At 40.3% G+C, this 19,612-nt stretch overlaps 1 protein-coding gene across 7 annotated transcripts in view; it reads right to left on the bottom strand.

Annotated features, from left to right (window-relative positions):
* Positions 1-19,612, bottom strand: part of LOC133849225 (pneumococcal serine-rich repeat protein) — a 198,756-nt gene that overhangs the window by 66,681 nt on the left and 112,463 nt on the right. For all 7 annotated transcript variants that reach the window (XM_062285145.1, XM_062285146.1, XM_062285144.1 and 4 more), the window contains one exon: positions 1,336-1,496. In XM_062285145.1, coding sequence (XP_062141129.1) covers positions 1,336-1,476 — 141 coding nt within the window. In that variant the 5' untranslated portion in view covers positions 1,477-1,496. The remainder of the gene's footprint in view (positions 1-1,335; positions 1,497-19,612) is intronic.

The following is a 19,612-nucleotide window of genomic DNA, read 5'->3' on the forward strand; positions in this document are numbered from 1 at the left end:
ACTCGTAAAAATGTTGAATGAAGCAAGAAATTTCAATGGATGTGTAAAAAATGCGTTTTGTGATGCCAATGAGCAGCAGCAACAGTTGCTGCCATGGGATCGGTTAGCTTTATAAATACATATATGTTATCTATGGGTAAGTGCTTAGAAGTTAGCCAAGAAATGCTTGGCCAAGTGCTGATGCTGATCACTTGAAGGCAATCAGTGTCATTGGCTGTTGTTGTTGTGGCTGCTGTTGTCGCTGCGGTTGTTCTTGCTGGTGTGGACAAAGCGGCAATCGAGCGGACTGCAACTGCATAATAAACGCATTATAATTGAACAATTTACCAGTTTCATAGGCACACACACACACACATACACACAAACATTTATGTATAAATAGAGTTATATAAATAGTTGTGTGTTGGGAGATTGCAGCAACAACAGCAGCAACAGCAACAGCAGCAAGAAATTACATTCAAAATAACTTTATCAGCTTCAAACATCAAAAGGTAGCAGCAACCACTTGACTACAGGTTGCTGTTGCCGTTGCTGTTGCTGCTGCAGTTGTGGTTGCTGTTGCTGTTGTTGTTGTGATTGTTGATGTTGTGGTTGTTGTTGTTGTTGTTGTTGCTACAGCAGCAACGCAGTTAAATATTTTCCGCTTAATTTAACAGGAATTTCAATTGACAGACGTGCGCAAAGCGCTGTCGCTGTTGTTGCTGTTGTTGTTGCCGCCTGGCAACGCATGATTTATGCACTCACACACACATACATGCACACACACACACACATATGCACACTCGGTCAGCACACACGCAGCGAGCAAGCAAACGAAACGAAGCAAACACGTCCACGTGGCGGGGCGCAGTCAATTTCTATTAGGCGCTGACCTTGTCAACATTGTTGCCAGCAACAAACAGAAAGCAACACTCAAGTGAACGACGCGACCGACGTTAGCAACATGCTGCGATTGCCGAATGCCGGCAGCGACGCCGACAGCGCTGTCTCGTTTAGTGTTGCGCGTTAAGTTGACAATTTACTGACAAATGTGTAAATTGCATTTGATCGTGTTGTGCTTGTTGTCGACGTCGTCGTTGTTGTTGTTGTTGTTGCGGCTTCGTTAATTTATGCGCTTGGCATTTCGAGAGGCCTACAGCGTCGACTGCGACTGCGACTGCGACGGCGACTGCAACGACGACCTTGATCAGAGTACTGCAACTGCTTCCGCATTTTACAGTTGCAGTTGCCGTTCGTTCTCTTTCTCGTTGTTGTTGTTGTCATTTAATACTCTTCAATTGTTCAATTTGAACTCAATATTGATAAATGTGTATATAGTTAACACTAAGCACTCACCTTATGGGCTCTGATGGATGGGCCCCCTGAACAAGCTAATGTAACGTCCACCAGGCTCCCGTCCTGTAATAATTGACTAAACACCCCTAACAGGTTGGATTGATGATTGTTCCACCTCAAGCAGTATTGCTCACTGCCCATGTCGGTGACAGCTTACGCTGCTGCAAAGATAATGAAAGAATTACCAAAGTTAGTATGTGGTGAAGTTATCGTTATATATTGAATATATTCTCTGAAATTAATTTCTAATAAACTAATGTTAATGTTAATCAAAATAATCGTTATATTTAAAATACTATCGATACCTAATAAAATGATCGATAATGTGAAATCAATAATTATAAAGTGCTATCGATACCTACTGAATTATCGATAAAGCAAAATCAACAATAATATAATCTTTTATATTTTTGAAATGCATAATATTAACATAATAATGTTAATGGCATTGAATCGATAACTATAGCTATCGAGATCAACAATTATCGATAACTGAAGAAACTACAAATTACAGTTTACGAAATTGTATTTCTTAAATTAATTAATAATAATATCGATAAATATAATGAATTATCGATTATTATCGAAAAGACAATTTTCATTTTGTCCCATTGTATTTCGCTATTGCATATTATTATCAGAATTTAATAAATACCATTAAGATAAGTAATCGATGTCGGTAACAATTGCGTATTATCGATAATTATAGAATCTGCCATTTAAATCCTTGGTAAAATATAAATAGAACAATGGAATGTAATGCAATGTTATCCAATTATATTCTTAAATGATCGATATCGATAAAAATCAATACATATTAGCAGTATCGATTGATATTTTGATTATAAATTGTGTACCAAATCGTTTGGCAGGTCTATCGATAAGTATCACCAGCAATATTGAAAACAAAACAACTTGCTTTGCAACGTGGCATGAGAATAATTTCTCAATTTAACGTACCAAGCGTTTTGCTAATTAAAAGCATTGCGTAACAAACTCACAGATACTGTGAATGTGTGTGAGTGTGTATCTTCTAGCTACATTTCGTATCTCGTATCTGTAATTAATGGCAAACCGTGCAGTGGCTGCAATTGCAACTGCAACGGCAAAGGCAACGGCGACTGCGACTGCAAATCGCAAATCGCAAATTAAAAACGGTCAGGGTTCAAAAATGTCACTGACAAAAACCTCATGACAGCCTCCGACAGGCAGGTGGACCGCCTTGTTGGGCCAGTTATGTTGTGGGCGTGGCAAGCGAGCGACTGCAACCGGCTCTGACTTGCACAAATTTTACGCAAAAATTTGCAGCCACAATAAAAAACTTTAGCAAATCGAACACAGTGAAAACGAAGTGTTTGTTGCCCTTTGCAAGACTTACTGCAATTATTATTTTCGATAGTTATCGATAGTAATGCGACACTCAATTGTAAATTATTAATTTACACTTGAGATCAGTTATTGTAGTTACTATGGAAAATGGACAAATTTATCATCATTTTTAATGTTTTATATATCGATAGTTATCGATTGTAAAGCAATACTTAAGATCAGTTGGCGTAGCTACTTTTGCTTATAGAATTCATCTCGAATTTGTTTTCCATCATCATTTCTATCAATAGTTCGATGATTACCGGAAGTAATGTGGTACTTAAGATCACTTGCTATCTATTACTATTGTTCATTTAATGGCAATTGAACTAATTCACAAATCTAGCTTTTATTTATCATAAATTTTAATATTTCATATATCGATAGTTTTGCTTATAGAATTGACTTTTGCTTATAGAATTCATCTCGAATTTGTTTTCCCTCAATATTTCTATCTATCGTTTTATATATCGATGGTTACCGGAAGTAATGTGACACTTAAGATCAGTTGCTATCTATTACTATTGTTCATTTAATGGCAATTTGACTAATACATTCATCTCGCATTTGTTTCCCATATTTCATTTTGAGCGTTTTATCTATCGATAGCTATCGATAGTAAACCTTCAAGTGAACTAATTCATTCATCTCACATTTGTTTTCCATCATCATTTTGAATGTTCTATCTTTATGGCTAGATCTACATTTATTAGTGTCTTTGCAGTCTCGTTTGTAATATCATTTTTTTATGCTCCGGTTGTTTGCTGCCAATTTGCATACATATGTATATGTATATGCAATATGCGATTTATGAAAGTTTCGTGCTGATGAAATGACTCGAGTCGAGTGAGTAGAGAATTCGCACAACAAAACACTCGTTAAATCGTTAAAGTTTTGCTATAAATTCGATTTTAATTAATCTGCTGTTTGGTCGTGAGCTAAACGAAAATGATATTCATGCAATCAACGAGACGTTAAAAATTAGAAAGAGATCAACAACGACAAGAACAATAAACATTTCCGGCATGCGTTGTATTTGCAAGTGTTTGATGGCTGTCTATCTGTAGTTGTTGTTGTTGTTGTTGTTGCAGTTGCAGTTGCAGCAACAGCAGCAGCAGCAGCGCAAATAATAACGAAGCAATAAACTGTGAATTTATTTCAACAAATAAAACTTTGATTTATTACGCTACGCACACAGCATGCAACGAGATCTATAACTCTGTGTGTGTGTGTGTGTGTGTGTGTGCCTTTGGGTATAATAGTTAAAACATTAACGGCACACACACACGATAGAAACGAGAGGCAACAAGAAGTGCAGATATTGCCACAGATAACGACACGATACGAATAAAACTATCACTGCAGATCGCCAAAGATCGTTGAGGAAAAGGAAGAGCAGCTGAATAAGGAGTTTTGTGTGTGCAGATCGAGTGAAGATCTAATAAAGATAATCAACAAGACCAAAGATCGAATGAGAGAGAAAGAGGAAATATGGAGAGCAGAGGACAACTTGGAAAGTTGTAGAAAACGTTCGGAACGCGAGGAATTGCAGAAAGCAAGAGAGATCGAGAGAGAGAGAGAGAGAGAGCACAAAAAGGAGATCGAGGAAGCAAACATCGTAGGTTGCTGCTGCTGCTGGGATCTACGATCTGGGATCTGGCAATCTGCAATCTGAAATCTCGAACGTAGTTTTTTGGGCTGCGAAAAAGTCGTGCGAACTTTTGCCAAACAAGTTAAATATCAATTTGTGTGCGCAAAGCTCGAACAACAATGCGAAATGTTGCTGCTGCCGTTAAGAAGTTATGGCCAACTTGGAAGCAGCAGCAGCAGCAGCAGCAGCAACACGCAATGGGCAAAGGTCGCGCCATGGCGCAAATTAAATTTGCATGCAGCAACATCAACTGAGCAACAACAACAAGTAGAGAGACAGAAGCGAAGACGAACGAAGAGAGCAACAACAGGTCGTCACTTAATTAAGAAAAGTTGCCAGTGTTCATGTTGCTGCTGGCACACAGAGGCCAATGTTGCTGGCGTGCCAGGTTGCAACAGCAGCAGCAACAGCAGCAACAGCTGCCCACGCATGATTTTTGAATTAGCGCGCGTTGTAACAGCAACTAATATAATTGACAGTTGCTGCTGTCGTTCGCTCGCTGATGTTGCTGTTGTGGTTGCTGTTGTGGTTGCTGTTGCCTACGTGTTCTGTTGCAGACATCAAAACCTTGCTGCACTGCATGCTAAGTAGCAACAGCAGCAGCCACTGGCTGCTAGACAGAGAAAGCGAGTGAGTGTGTTGCATGCAATTTGGGTCTGTTAATTGTTGTTGCTGCCTGCCTGCGATTTATGCCGCTTGCATGCTAATTATGAATACCCCCAGCAACATGTTGCTGCTGCTGCTGCTGCAGATGCTGCTGCTGCTGCTCAGCTGACAACTAAATCAGTCAAAGACGGCGACCGTTAATTGCACAAAACAAAGCAAAACAAAACAAAACGAAACCAACAACACTAAACCTATTGAGTTTTCATGCAACTTAATGAGCAACAGGAGCAACCAAACTGACTGCAGCGTAAGACAGGCAGCTCGCTGCGAGCAGCAACAATTGCCGCTGTACCTCCCATTGTGCACAGTTTGGGTCTTGGTCAGGGCCAAAGAAGAAGAAGAAGCAAAAGGGGCTGCTGCTGCTGCTGTTGGTAGCACATTGCAACTTGTGCCATTTGACGGCACGATTCAAAAACTTTTCAATTAAGTTGCCGTTGCCGTTGCTGTTGCTGTTGCAGTGCCAATGTTGCTGGCGGCTTAAAACCTCATTAATATTGAAATTTGTTTCGTGCGCATGAGTTATTAGCAATTTTCTAATTAAGCGCTACCAAACTCCACCAACTTCATCCCGGTTTGGCTGACTCATGCTTGGGCGATCACATGTGAATTTGAATGGCGCCGACGTCGTCGTCGTCGTCGTCGTCGTCGTTGGCTGGACCGCTGCACTTGTCACACCCACAGCACAGCACGAGGCATCCAGCGGCTCTTCCCTAGCTGTTGGAGCTCGCTACAAAGGCGCCGACATCGAAGTTGCCGCGCTGATTTATTTATTTATAAGCGTAATTGCCAGCAAACTTATTAGTAGGCTACATAAATTTCCACGTCAAGCGGCGAGGCGTTTCTTACCTACATTTACCATCAGCAACAGCAACAGCAGCAACGGCAGCAACAGCAGCAACGGCAACAACTGTTGCCGCAGTGGGGCGTGGCAGCTGCATATTCCGTTTTACATATATTATATGTGCAACGCTGAGACTGCGGCAAATGAACTTGAACTCAACATGATGGCTTCATATTAGCGTAATTAACTCAATCAAGCTTGCAAGTTCAGCGAGCTTTAAGCTGCTTCTTTGCATTACAAACATAATTTGCTGTTTGCAACTTTAGTGATGATGAACGCTTTTCAAATATATAGTAGATGAAGTATTATAAAAAGCAATTCAAATGCATTAAGAAGAAATGCTTTTTATATAGAATATACTATATTAGCATTAAGTGTGCTTTCAGCAGCTTTGCTCAGTCTTAAGCACAATTTGTTGTGCCAATTTAAGTGTTGAACTTTATTCAAAATGTTTTTCGATGGTTCTAAACATATTCATAAAGATATGCAATATAGTATATTAGTATTAAATAGCTTTCAGCAGCTTTGATCAGTCTTAAACTTTAGTGTTAATATTTATTTTGGAAGCATTTCCTCTTAATGCATTTCAATTGCTTTTTATAATTCTTCATTTTCTACATATTTACATATCTTAATAAAAATGAGCTTTAAACAGCTTTTGCATTTTACAATGCTTTTAATGCTCGTTGTCGTAAGTGTTCAACGTATATTCTTGACAGCTTTTCGATTGAGTTTTATACCTCAATAAATGTAGAAAATGTACTTGACTATAAAGTGAACTTTAAACAGCTTTTTCGGCTTTAAGCACAACTGATTTTTTTTAAAGTTTGCTGTTGCTTTAAATCTTATTCTTAATTAAACAGACAAATTACTGCTAAACACTTTTCAATTTCTTTGTAAAACTATTTATCATAAACATTCAGAATGTGAGCTTTGAGCTTGACATCCATAATGTGAGCTTTAAGCAGCTTAAAAGCTTGCTGTTTACAAATATAGTTTTACAATTGTTTAATGCTTGCAATGTAGCAAATTCGATTGTCGAAAAGTTTGCAAAGGTAGCAGGTGTCATTAGAGGACATTGAGCATCATTTGTAGCTGCCATCAAGATTAATCCAATGATTAAGTGGCATTTTACAGCAAGTGTCGCTTCGGCAATTTGATGGACTCGACTTGCAACGTTGGCCAGTTTAAGCAGCAGCAACAGCAGCAGCAGCGACATCAACAATTGCGGTCAGTTGCAAATCGCCTGATGACGATCTGAGGCAGATGCTGTTGCTGTTGCAGTTGCAGTTGCAATTGTGTGGTTGCAGTTGCTGTTGCAGTTGGCATAGCGAGAGTGACATTGCCGCAAGTCAGAGGCAAAGTCGACGGCAGCCCACTTGACTGATGATGCCAAGTGGATGCAGAAGCAGCAAGCACTTGTTGCCAAAGAGGGAGGAGGTGATAGAGAGAGAGAGAGAGAGAGAGAGAGAGAGTGAGAGTAGGGAAGAGGAGGGGAGGTAGGCATAGAGCTGCTCTATTCATATACTGCGTGTGAGGACGCCTACGTGCGAGCTGAAAACGATGGCGGCACATTTTAAATCAAAAAGAAGGGCGCACGATGCAGCAGCAACAACAGCAACAACAGCAGCAGCAGCAGCAACAGTTGCTGGCGCGCCTTGTGCAGTTTGCTGCTTTGCCACGTCGATTATTAATTGCAACATGCAGCAGCAGTTGATGCCCGCTATAGAGGCTAGGAGGGGGCGTGCCGGGCATAAGAAACAGTTGCAGTTGCAGTTGCAATTTTTTTCTATTTTTGTTGTTGTTGCTGCTTCGTTTTTGATTTTTGCCGCCGCCGCCGTCGTTGTGATTATCATAATGCTGGCTGCAACAGTTGCAACTGTGGATGTTGTTGTTGTCGATGCGCATGATGATTATTTTGATAAGTTGCGCAACATGTTGCTGGCATGTTAATTGTTCTGTTCGGCAACATTGTTGCCAAGGTGTTTGTTGCTCCAAATTGGCGCTTGTCACTGCAGCAGCCACAGCCACAGCACGGAAGCCATCCAACATAACAGCGATAGCAACAGCTGCCAGCAGCCGGCAGCCAGCAACCAACAGCAGCAGCAGCAGCAGCAACAACTATGATTATAAACGCGTTATTGATTTATTAATGCGTTGTCTCTAGTTGGTGAAAGGATTTCGCTTTGGGTGCTACCCATAAATTTTGTGCTGCCGCAATTTTTAAACTGCATCTTCCTGCCAGCAACCACAGCGCTTTCTATTGTTGCCTGCCACCAACAGTTGTTGGTCAGCTGCCACATGGCGTTGCACCCACGCCCACGTCTCAACCCAAAAAATACAAAAAAATAAAAATATAGAAAAGCAAAGGGCGCAACATATAAAAATGCAAAATTATTGCCCAAAATGATTAGCTGCGCTTTATGCATGTATGTGTGTGTGTGTGTGTGTGTGTGTGTGTGTGTGTGTGTGCCACATTTAGCAGGCAATGTTGTTGCTGCCACCTACAATATGTATGGCTTTGGTGTCGCCTTTGTGGCACGAACATGACTTTTGGCGGCGCATGCGTGTTGCCTGGCAGTTTGTTGCCATTGCTGCTGCTGCTGCGGCTTTGGTTGTTGCTGTTGCTGTTACGCTGATTTAGTGCCCAGTTGCAGCCAGATAAGCTGGAGACAAACAATGAATGCAGTTTGCATTTTTATACACACAATTTGCAGTTATTTGTGGTCAGACGATAAGCAACAGCAACAGCAGCCATTACAGCAGCAACATCAACTACAGAGGCAGCCAGTGCATGTTGCTGGCGTGCAGCAGCAATTTTTATTGACATATTACTGCCAAGCAATCGAAATGCAATTAAATTAGACGCAACAAAACAATAATAATAATGCTAAACTGGAGCAGCCTTGGGCCAAAGACGATTGCTGTTGCTGCTGCTGTTGCTGCTGCTGTTGTTATGGCTGCTGTTAGACGCAAAATTTATATTATTAGCCAATTGTTGTTGCGCGTTGCGCGCCATGATGAAACGGCATAAAGTGGCTGCAAGTTGCTGTTGCTGTTCTCGTTGCTGTTGTTGCTGCTGTTGTTGTTGTTGTTTTTGCGTGCCAAATGCAAAGCATCAAAAGAAACGTTGTCGGTTCTTTTTGTTATTGCTGTTGCTGCTGCTGCTGCTGTTGTCGCCATGTGCATTGCGCAATGATCATTTTCAATTTTCATATAAACATTATTTTTGTTTTTGGCTTTTCTTGTTGCTATTGCTGTGGTTGTTGTTGTTGTTGTTATTGCTGTTGTTGCCTTCACCTCGTTGAGGCCGCAAATCGTTGCACGTTGCCGTTGCAATTATTTGCTGCCATTGCGCGCATTGCGCAAATCGTCAGAGACAGCAGCAACTGCCACTGCAATAGCAACAGCAACAACAACAGCAACAACAACAACAACAACAGCAACAACAACAACTGTGACAGCTACGTGCCAAGACCACCCCAATAGTCATTAAAGTTTAATAAGCTAGGGATCGCTTTTGCTGTTGTAAGTGATTTTGACACCGTTGCAACACGCAGCTGCAATGCTGTTGCAGCAGTTTCTTGTTGTTGTTGTTGTTGGCAACAGTTGCCGCTAAGTGGCGACAATCCTTAGCCGAAATTCAAATGAAGACATCATAAATGAAAGTCACAAAATCAGAAAAGAAATATGTTATGTGTATGAACAAATTTTTATTGCTGTAAAGTTACTTTTTCAAAATTATTTTTTACCAAAACTAATGTAGTAAATAAAAAGTATTGAAGTTGATTTTTTACTGCTATATCACAAATAAAATACTGCATATTAAGAGAAAAAAATGTTTACATTTCATGATAAAAACAACGTCAATTAAGTTTCGAGCATTTTTCCGTTGTTGTAAAGTAACTTGTAAAAGCAGAAAAGTAAATACAAAAATATTAAGCCAAAAATGAATATGGTCAAAGAAAATACGTATATACCATAAAAATACTAAAATTGATTTGTCAAAACTAATGAAAATCCAATGCAAAAAAATGCTTTAAAGTATGTTGTGAGAGCAGAAGAGAATATGAAAAAATAATCAGCAATGAATAAATGTTGTATATTGGTAGTAAATAAAATATATGTAAATATAAAGTATATTTAGTATAAATATACTTAAAAAGAGTTGTCCGAAAAGAAATGAAAATCAAATGCAATGCAAAATGATATAAAGTATTTATATAAATAATTTAACTAGTCAACCAATAAACTTCCATAACAACCCTTTATATGTGAATTTATTTCGTCCCAACCTCAGATACATATCATGAGAACGGATATATTTATTATTCAAATACATATATAACATAGTATAAAAAATACCAAAATACTTCAAAAGTGTATTTAAAATACTTACTGTATATAAAAATAGTATATACTACGCAAAAATACTAAAATACTTTAAAATTTATATACTATGCATGTATTTAGTATAAACATACTATATTTAGTATAAAAATACATATGCATAAAGTATGAAATACTGAAGTACCTTGAGAACTGTCTTGAAGTATACAAAAATATTAAAATACTTTAAAAAAATATATATACTACGTATATATTTAGTATAAACATACTATATTTAGTATAAAAATGCATATGCTCACAATATAAACAAATACTAAAACAATTTAAAAACTATCTTGTAAAAACAAATGATAATTGCATTTTAATTAAATTACAATTAGATAATCATTTTCTATGTAGTTTCAAAGCTGATTTGAATTGAACAATTTTTTGACATTATTTAGCTGCGTTTGTTGTTGGTTGCATGTTGCTGCTGCAGATGTTGCTGCTTGTGTTGCAATCAGAAAAAGATCCATCAAAACTGGACAGCAACTGGGTGCTCCACTTGAGAGCAGCTGGACAACTGGACAGTTGGACAGTTGGACAGTTGAACAGGCGTTCGTCTAGATCGCAAGAGCAAGAGCAACATAAGCGGCAACCGCCAGGAAGCCGTTTAAATGTTGCCACAGAGATGCTGGCGCGCGCTGCATAACTGCAGTTCGTGGCACAAACAATTTCCGGGGGCCGCTGTGGCAAGTTGAGTCGAGCCCCGTGCTTCCCATTCAAGTATTCAAGTGAGTGACTAGCATTTAATCAAGAGCAATCAGTTGCGGCAGCAGCAGCAGCAGCAACAGCAACAATAATTGCTATCATGTTGCTGTTGCTGGCCACGTGCTCCATTTGCAATTGTTGCTGCCAGCAAAAGTTATCAACATATGAGCGACGATGACAACAGCAATAGTGACAGCAGCAACAACAACAATAATATCCACGTTGATATGGCACACGCAATGCACATTTGTCTGGCATCTGCCACACACACACACATACATACAGACACGCACAATATTATTTTGATAAATGGCAGCAACATGTTGCTGCTGCTGCTGCTGTTGTTGGCGAGCCGCAAAAAAAGATTTATGATTATTGCTTTGTAATTTGTGCTTAAAATATATGCCGCCTATGTTGTCGTTGTCGCTGTTGCTGCTGTTGTTGTGGTTGTTGTTGCAGTTGATGCTGCTGGTTTGACTGCGCATAAAAATCAATTAGCTATCTTCCAACCTCCCCCTCGACACCCCACCCCACCCCCGCCATCAGCATCTTCAGCAACTGTTGAACTGTTGCAAATTTACCTTCAGAAATGTATAAACAATTAATGTTGCTGCCGTTTTTGCCGCTTGCAACTTGCAATTACAATTGCAGTTACAGTTGCCGATGATGGCATGCAGCAGCGCCACCTATCGGCAGTTAAATTGATACCAGCCATAACAGCAACAACAGCAGCAACTGCAATTGGAGTCGCCTCTGTGTGTTGTTGTCAGGCTGTAAGCAGGCAATTAATGTTAGACGACGACGATGCAGCAGCAACAGCAGCAGCAACAGCAGCAACATGTTGCCACAGCATTGCATGCAGTGCAATTTATTAATGAGATTGCCCAGTTGATTGCGCAACTGCAACAACGGCAGCGCAACAACAACATTGTTGCTGTCGCACGCACAGCACAGCACAACACGAGCAACAACAACATGTTGCTGTTGCTGTTGCCGTTTGCCAGCGGGTGTTGCACATTTATTGAGCGCTTATTAGCTGTGCGTGCCCGCCGCATACTCCAAATGAGGTGTCAAATGACAATGGACGTTCGGCTGTTGCCTCCTTTTCCCCCTGGTTGCTGTTGCTGCTGAGACTGTTGCTGTTGTCCCCTCTTTGACGCAGCTGGCGCGTATTAAGGTCAAAGAGCGATCGCAATCGCAATCGGATCGTGTCGCCCCAGCTGTCAAACTCAATTCGCCTCCGCAGACAAGCCAACAACAACAGCAACAACAGTAACAACAACAACAACAACAGACAACAACAACAACAACAACAACAAAAACAGACAACGGACAACATATAACACATGCAAAGGTCAGCCAGCTGCCTGAATGTGGCCTGGGGCCTGTCTCAGCTCCCCAAAGATTGTTTCACTCTTAAGGCTTAAGGCTCAGCAACAACGATCTCAACGATGTTGTTGTTGTTGTTGTTGTGGTTGCTGGCTGCTGGCTGCTGCTGTTCCCCCGCTTAGCATCATAAAAATGTCAAAGCGTTATTTGCAAGCCTTTTTGCTGCTGCTGTTGTTGTTGCCGCCACCGCCATTGCCAGCAGCAACCGTTGCTGGGCGGCTAATTGGCGTGTCATTGCCTGCAACGTAGGCATAAATCTGTTATTTTATACCCAAGTGTGTGCAACACGGCGCATGAGTAATGTGGCCGCAAACCCGCAGCAGCAAACCGCGACTCACACTCAACAACTCTCCATTGTGCGAAAATCCATTAAACAATGGCCAAAAACTGTCACTGCGCATATCATTTGACTTACTATATATTATTACGGCTTGCAGCTTTAACATACGAGCAGCCAATCGACGCGTCGATCGCCAACCATTGAGACCAAGTACAATTTTCTGAACTTAACATAAACTTCAAATTGAATTACCGACAACATGCAGCAACATGCGCAGAGCGACAGCCAACAAAACAATGCTGCTTACAGTGTAATTGACAAAGTCATCAACAAGTTGAATCACACAACGCAGGCAAAGTACTAAAGAATTTCTGACTGCTAGCTAACTTTTATAATCAATATAATCAATCAATAATCAATATATTTATAATCAATACTAAATATAGTATTTGACATTTTTTCAAAAGTATTCTTCAGTATAGTACTTTGGTATATTTTAAAAATAATACCACATTGTTGTACTTTTACTCAACTGTATCTTTTTTTCTTGTTTCATACTTAAATTTGCATAATTCTATATTCAATGTTATTAAGAAACATATTTAGAAAAGTCAGCCAAAGTATTTAGGAAGAATAAGAATCAATACAGATTACAGTAATTGACAAAGTAATCAACAAAGCAATCATACAACAGCAGGCAAAATACTGAAAAACTTCTGGCTGCTAGTTAATTTGTATACCCCAATATACCAAATATAACATGCGGTATGTTTTTAGTATTTTATCAGTATATATACAATGCTGGCAAAAGTACTGAAGAACTTCTGGCTGCTAGCTAATTTTTTATACCCCAATATACCAAATATAATATGGAAAATGTTTTTTACAAGAATTTTTTCAGTATATTAAATTGGTATATTTTAAGAAAAATACTGCATTGTTTAGCTTTTACGCAACTGTATCTTTCTTACTTGTTTCATATTTAAAGTTGCATAATTTTATATTCAAAATGATCAACAAATTTATTTAGAAAAGCCAGCCAAAGTGTTTAGGATCTTCGATCTATATGCTATTAGTTAAAGCTAGGAAACCATTAAATAAATAATAAATAAATGTAATAGAAACAATGTTGCTTACGGTAATTGACAAAGTAATCAACAAGTTGAATAACAAAAAGCAGTCAAAGTATTGAAAAGCTTTCAGCTTTAGGTTAATTTGTATACATGATATACCAAGTACGGCCTTCGGTATATATAGTATATAGTATATTAGAATATTAATTTGGTATTTTTTTAAGAATTATACCGCAAATGTTTATAGTTCGTAGTTAAAATGAATGTCGAAAAAGCATGGGAAGCAATTATAAAATTGTGTTAAGCTGCTAATTAAATACCAGACTTAAATGCAAACTTAAATGCTAATCAATGTGTACACACACACATGAGAGAGAAAGAGAGAGTGAGCAAAAAGGAATTAAACAATTGCTGGATTTGAGTTTTATTTGCGGTATTTTTAAGCGCATTTTCTTGTAACTCTTTTGGAAGGCCTGTAACTGTAACTCTAAATGCCACTTGGCGTTATTTTTATACCCGCTACCCATAGGGTAGAAGGGTATTATAACTTTGTGCTGGCAGGAAATGTATGTAACAGGTAGAAGGAGGCATCTCCGACCCTATAAAGTATATATATTCTTGATCAGTGTCAACAGCCGAGACTATCTAGCCATGTCCGTCTGTCCGTCTGTGTGTCTGTGTGTCTGTCCGTCTGTGTGTCTGTCCGTCCGTCCGTATGAACACCTAGATCTCAGAGACTATAAGATATAGAGCTATAATTTTTTTTCGACAGCATTTGTTATGTTTGCACGCAGATCAAGTTTGTTTCAAATTTTTGCCACGCCCACTTCCGCCCCTGCAAATCAAAAAAATCGAATAACAAGCGTAATTTTAAAGCTAGGGTTACGAATTTTGGTATATACGGTAATAACTATAGTAGTTATGATTCCTAAAAATTTGGTTGCGATCAGATAAAAATTCTCGAAGTTATTAAAGAAATACTTTTGTATGGGCAAAAACGCCTACTTACTAGGGGTCTGAGTTGCTTTGGCTGACAATCTGGTATATTGTGCCGTCTTTGGTATATTTTGAATGCGGCACTATATCGATATACCACATATACCATTTGGTATATTTTTAGTATTTTTGCAGTATATTTGGTATATTTTGAGAATAATACCGCAAAATATATTGCTTTTATTCAAAATGGGTAGCGGGTATCTCACAGTCGAGTACACTCGACTGTAGCTTTCTTACTTGTTTTTGTTGCAGCATGTTCATTGGGCATTTAGCTTGAGATAATAAAAGCAAATGTAAATCATTTACAACATAAATCAAGCGAACACAGCACAAAAGCAGCAACCAACAAAAAAAAAAACCTTTCAAAAAAAACGTAGAAAAAGACAAAAAAAAAAAAAAAAAAAAACGTTGCTTGGTGGCAGTTAATTTAATGTCAATTTGCTAAAAATAGCAACGAAAATAAATAAAGTAAGACTATAAAAAAATGCCGTTTGGTGGGATGCTAAAAATACCACAGCGAGAGTGTGAGAGAGAGAGAGAGAGAAGGGGAACAAGAGAGAGAGAGAGAGCGAGTCGAGTTTGAAATCGTTTGTTAATAGAATAATGCAACTGTGCTGCAGTTGTAATATTTGCAGCACGCTGAATTAACTAACGAGGCTTAAACCGGTCGCAGCAGCAGGTGTGCCAAAGGGCAGGCCAGGGGAGGGGGGAAGAGGGGAAGGGGAGGGGCGTATGCCAACTGTGGGGGAGCTTATCAAAATTCAAGCCGAAACTTTCACTCACCCGCTGCAACAGTTGCTGCTGCTGCTGCTGATGTTGCTGCTGCCCACACGCTAATTGCGGCAAACAAACGCAATGTGGACCACCAACATGCAGCAGGCAGAGTGGAGCGTGCAGCGTACAGCGTGCAACATGCCACTCACTTGGCAGCAGCAGCAGCGGCAGGAGTGGCCAAAAGCAAAATCAAAGCAAGGCAGAGAGAGAAGCTGCTGCGAGGCCATAAACAAATAAACACTTGACTTGATTGTGGCCATGGCCACAGCAACTTGCCACAGCAGCAGCAGCAACTGTGGCATTGTCATTGGAGACGCGACTGCCCAAATCAAATGAAGTGTAATTTATGCAAAATGTGGATCGGGGCCGTGCTCTGTGCCCAGTAGCTGCGGAGGAAGCCCACGCCACATCATTCATGCCACAAGGCGTCACAATTTTTTTTCGTTTTGTGGCAGGAAGGAAGGAAGGGAGAACAGCAGCAGCAGAGCAACAGGCGCGACCAACCACATAGCAATTATGGGCCACAGCTCAAGTGCAACATGCAGTGTGGCAGCATGCCACACGGTGGTGCAGCATACAGTTGTTGCAATAATTTCAACGTCGCCACAAATCTGCCAACATAATTTTGTTATTTCACTGCCACTTTGTTTGACGTGCAAATGTTTGCCTTTTGCAACTAGCAACTAGCAACCAGCAACTGGCAACCAGCAACTTGCAACTGGCAACTTGCAACGCGCTTGCCACACAGTGGCAGGAGCAGCAGCAGCAGCACATCCTGGTTGCACGCTGGCCAGATGATTTTTCAATTTGTGCAGCGGCCTAAGACAATCAGCAACCGCAGCAACAACAACAACAGCAACAGCAACACAAATCTCAACTTTCTGCCTCGTATGTGTGTGTGTGTGAGTGTATGTGTGTGTGTGTTGCAGACTCCCTCTTGGGGCTACTCTGCGGTCATAAGTAACTTTAAATTATGATGAAAGTAATTTTCTGCTTCAGTAGCTGAGCCGCGACTTCAACTTCAGTCTCAGTCTCAGCGTCGCTTGATTTACGCAGCAACACGAGAGAGGTTGCAGTTGCAAGTGGTGGCAGAAGATGAGAGGGGGGTGACAGGCGTTGCTTTTGAATTGTGGCCACACTCTGCTATTGTCCGTTGAGCACTTTTTTTCTCTTGTTGTTGTCTTTCTCTCATCTATGTTCAATAGCTTTTGCAGACCCCAACAATTTTTTATGACAGCAGCAACAGCAACAACAACATCAACTGGTTGCTGAGACAACAGCAACAAGCAAGTGTAAATTAAGTAATTGCCTGGCAGTAGCTGCTACCGTTGTCATTAGGACAGACTTCAGTCAAAAGCCGATATATAAAGACGGGAAGCAACACAGCAACAGCAACAGCCAAAGCAACAGCCACAGCAACAAAAGCCCTTGCCAAATCACAGATCACAGCACAGCGGGCGAATGAAAAGAAGTGAAGAGAAGAGAAGCGAAACGTAGAGAGCAGAACAGCACAGAGAAGCGAGAAATGAGAAGTGAGACGAGTGCGGACAGCAAGTGGAAGCCGTGAACTTTCTGCTTAACCTGCCAAACTGATGATCATAAATCTTATGCCGCAGCCTCTGTGCAGATAATGACTGAGTCAGAGACTGAGACTGAGGGCGGGAGAGACAGAAGGAGAAGGATGGAGGAAGAGATAGAGAGAGAAAAATAAAAGGAGATAGAAAGATATATGTATATAATATAGGGAGATTAAAAGAGAGAGAGGAAGAGACAGAGGGAGAAGGAAAGAGAAAAAAGGAGACAGAGAAGCAGAGATAGAGAAAGGGAGAAGGAGAGAGAGGAAGAGATTGAGATAGAAAGTGAGAGAGATAGAGAGAGAGAGAGAGAGAGAGAGAGAGAGAGGAAGAGATTGAGATAGAAAGTGAGAGAAAGAGAAAGAGACAGAACAGGAAGGATAGAAAAAAGAGGGATACAGGGATATAGAGAACTAGAGATAGAGAGACAAAGATAGAGACACAGAAAGAGAAAGTGAGAGAGGAAGCGATAAATTTTGAGGGAAAGAGAGAGAGAGAGAGAAAAAGACACAGAAAGAGAGAGAGAGTGAGAAAGACATAGGGAGAAGGAAGGAGAGAAAGGGCCACAGAGATATAGAAAACAAGAGAGGAAGATAGAGAGAGAGAGAGAGAGAGAGGGATAGAGAGGGCCAGAGCATGAAGAAAGGGGTGAGAGGGAGACAGAGAAACAGAGATAGAGAGATAGAGAGAAGGAGTTACAGAGAGAGAGGAAGAGAGAGGGAGAGTGTGACATAGGAAAAGAGAGAGAGGATAGAAGGAGATAGAGACAGCGATATAGAGAAATAGAGACAGAGACAAAGTTTGAGACAGAGAGAGAGAGAGAAAATTAAAGAGGAAGCGATAAAGAGAGAGGGAAAGAGAGAGATAGACAGGGGAGAGACAGAGGGAGAAGAAGAAAGAAGAGAGGGACACAGAGATATATAGAACGAGAGAGGAAGACAGAGATAGATAGAGACAGGAAGAGAGAAAGAGAGTCAGAGAGAGAGAGAGAGAGAGAGAGAGAGAGAGAGAGAGGAAGACAGAGATACAGGAAATGATAGAGGGAGATAGGGATAGAGAAAAGGGAGGAGGAAAGAGAGAAAATCGCAGCAACAATGAGAAGAGAGAGGTATCGAAGCTATGCGATATAATAAAGCTACAACTAGAATTATGCACGATATATGAAAATACGATACATATGTGAAAATACGATATACGATATTCAGGACATCGAGTTACTCGACTCAGACATTTGGTATATTTTGTATGCTATAGTATATTCTCTATATATTAGTATTTTAATATACCACATATAGCTTTTGGTATATTCTGATACTTTTTCGGTATACAAAAAATTGGTATATTTTTAAATTAATACCGCACTAATCGAATGAATTGCTTTGCCCTTATTTAAACACTTGCAATACCTTCGCTTTCTGGTCTGCAAAGGTCAGTTTTGGTGGGGCACACAGCCTGTGGCAAGCAGTTGCAGTTGGTGCAACGTAATAGCCCAAAACAATTAACAGTCATTCATAATCGGAACAGCAACCAAAAGACAGTCAAGAGTCGCGATATGCAAATGAACTGCAGCCGCAGCAGTCAAAGTGGTTGCTGAGTTGCTGAGCCGAAAATTCAGATCAATTTTCAGGCTGGCGAATCAATAAAATAACAACAGCAGCAACCAAAAGTGGCCGCAACCCAAAAACGGATGCTGGACATTTCAATTGCAACAAAGGCAGCAGCAGCTGTTGCTGTTGCAGTTGCTGTTGCAGTTGCTGTTGTTGCTGCAGGGATAAAAACTAACGCTAATAGCATTTTGCATAGCTTGTTTTACTTTTGGTTGCTGCTGCTGCCGCTGTTATTTTTAAACAATTTAAAAGCAATTTGAGTCAGGTTAACGTTAACGTTAACGTTTGCTGCTGCAGTTGGTCAATTTTCATTGATTTGCATTTTTGAGAGTCTCTCTCACTCTCCGTTTGGGGCAAAGCCAAATCGTGTGTGTCAATTCTTTTTGGTGTCAGATTTCAATTTCGTTTGTTCAGCACTCATTGCGTATTGTTGCTGTAAGGCAACAGCAACAACAGCAACAACGGCAACAACGGCAGCAACAGGAGCAGCAACAAGCATTGGCGGCATTTTTACAAAAGCCGCCGCCGTTGCAAGTTTATTAATTCATTTCGCAGCGGCAGCAATGGCAACGGCAACAGCAACAGCAACAACATCAGCAACAGCAACTGTTTTCAGTCAGCAGCAACAACAACAAATTGTCATCCCCCGCGGCTCGTTTTCCATGTGAAATTTGCATTTTCCATGCGATGTTGTTGCTGTTGCTATTGCTGTGGCAGGCTCCACACCTTTGGCGGCTGTTGCAGCTAGACTTCAAGTTGCTGCTGCTGCTGCTGTGGCTGCTGCTGCATTTGGCCATTGTGTTGATTTATGCGCACATTTTGTGGTCATTTCTCTATGGTCAGTCGATGGCAACAACAACAACTGCAAAATGTGACAGCCTTTAGCCAAAATCAGCCAACTGAATAGGCATCTATATACATATACAACACATATACATACATATGTACAGCTTCT

The sequence above is a fragment of the Drosophila sulfurigaster genome, chromosome X, assembly GCF_023558435.1.
Source record: "Drosophila sulfurigaster albostrigata strain 15112-1811.04 chromosome X, ASM2355843v2, whole genome shotgun sequence".
NCBI classification, from domain to species: domain Eukaryota; kingdom Metazoa; phylum Arthropoda; class Insecta; order Diptera; family Drosophilidae; genus Drosophila; species Drosophila sulfurigaster.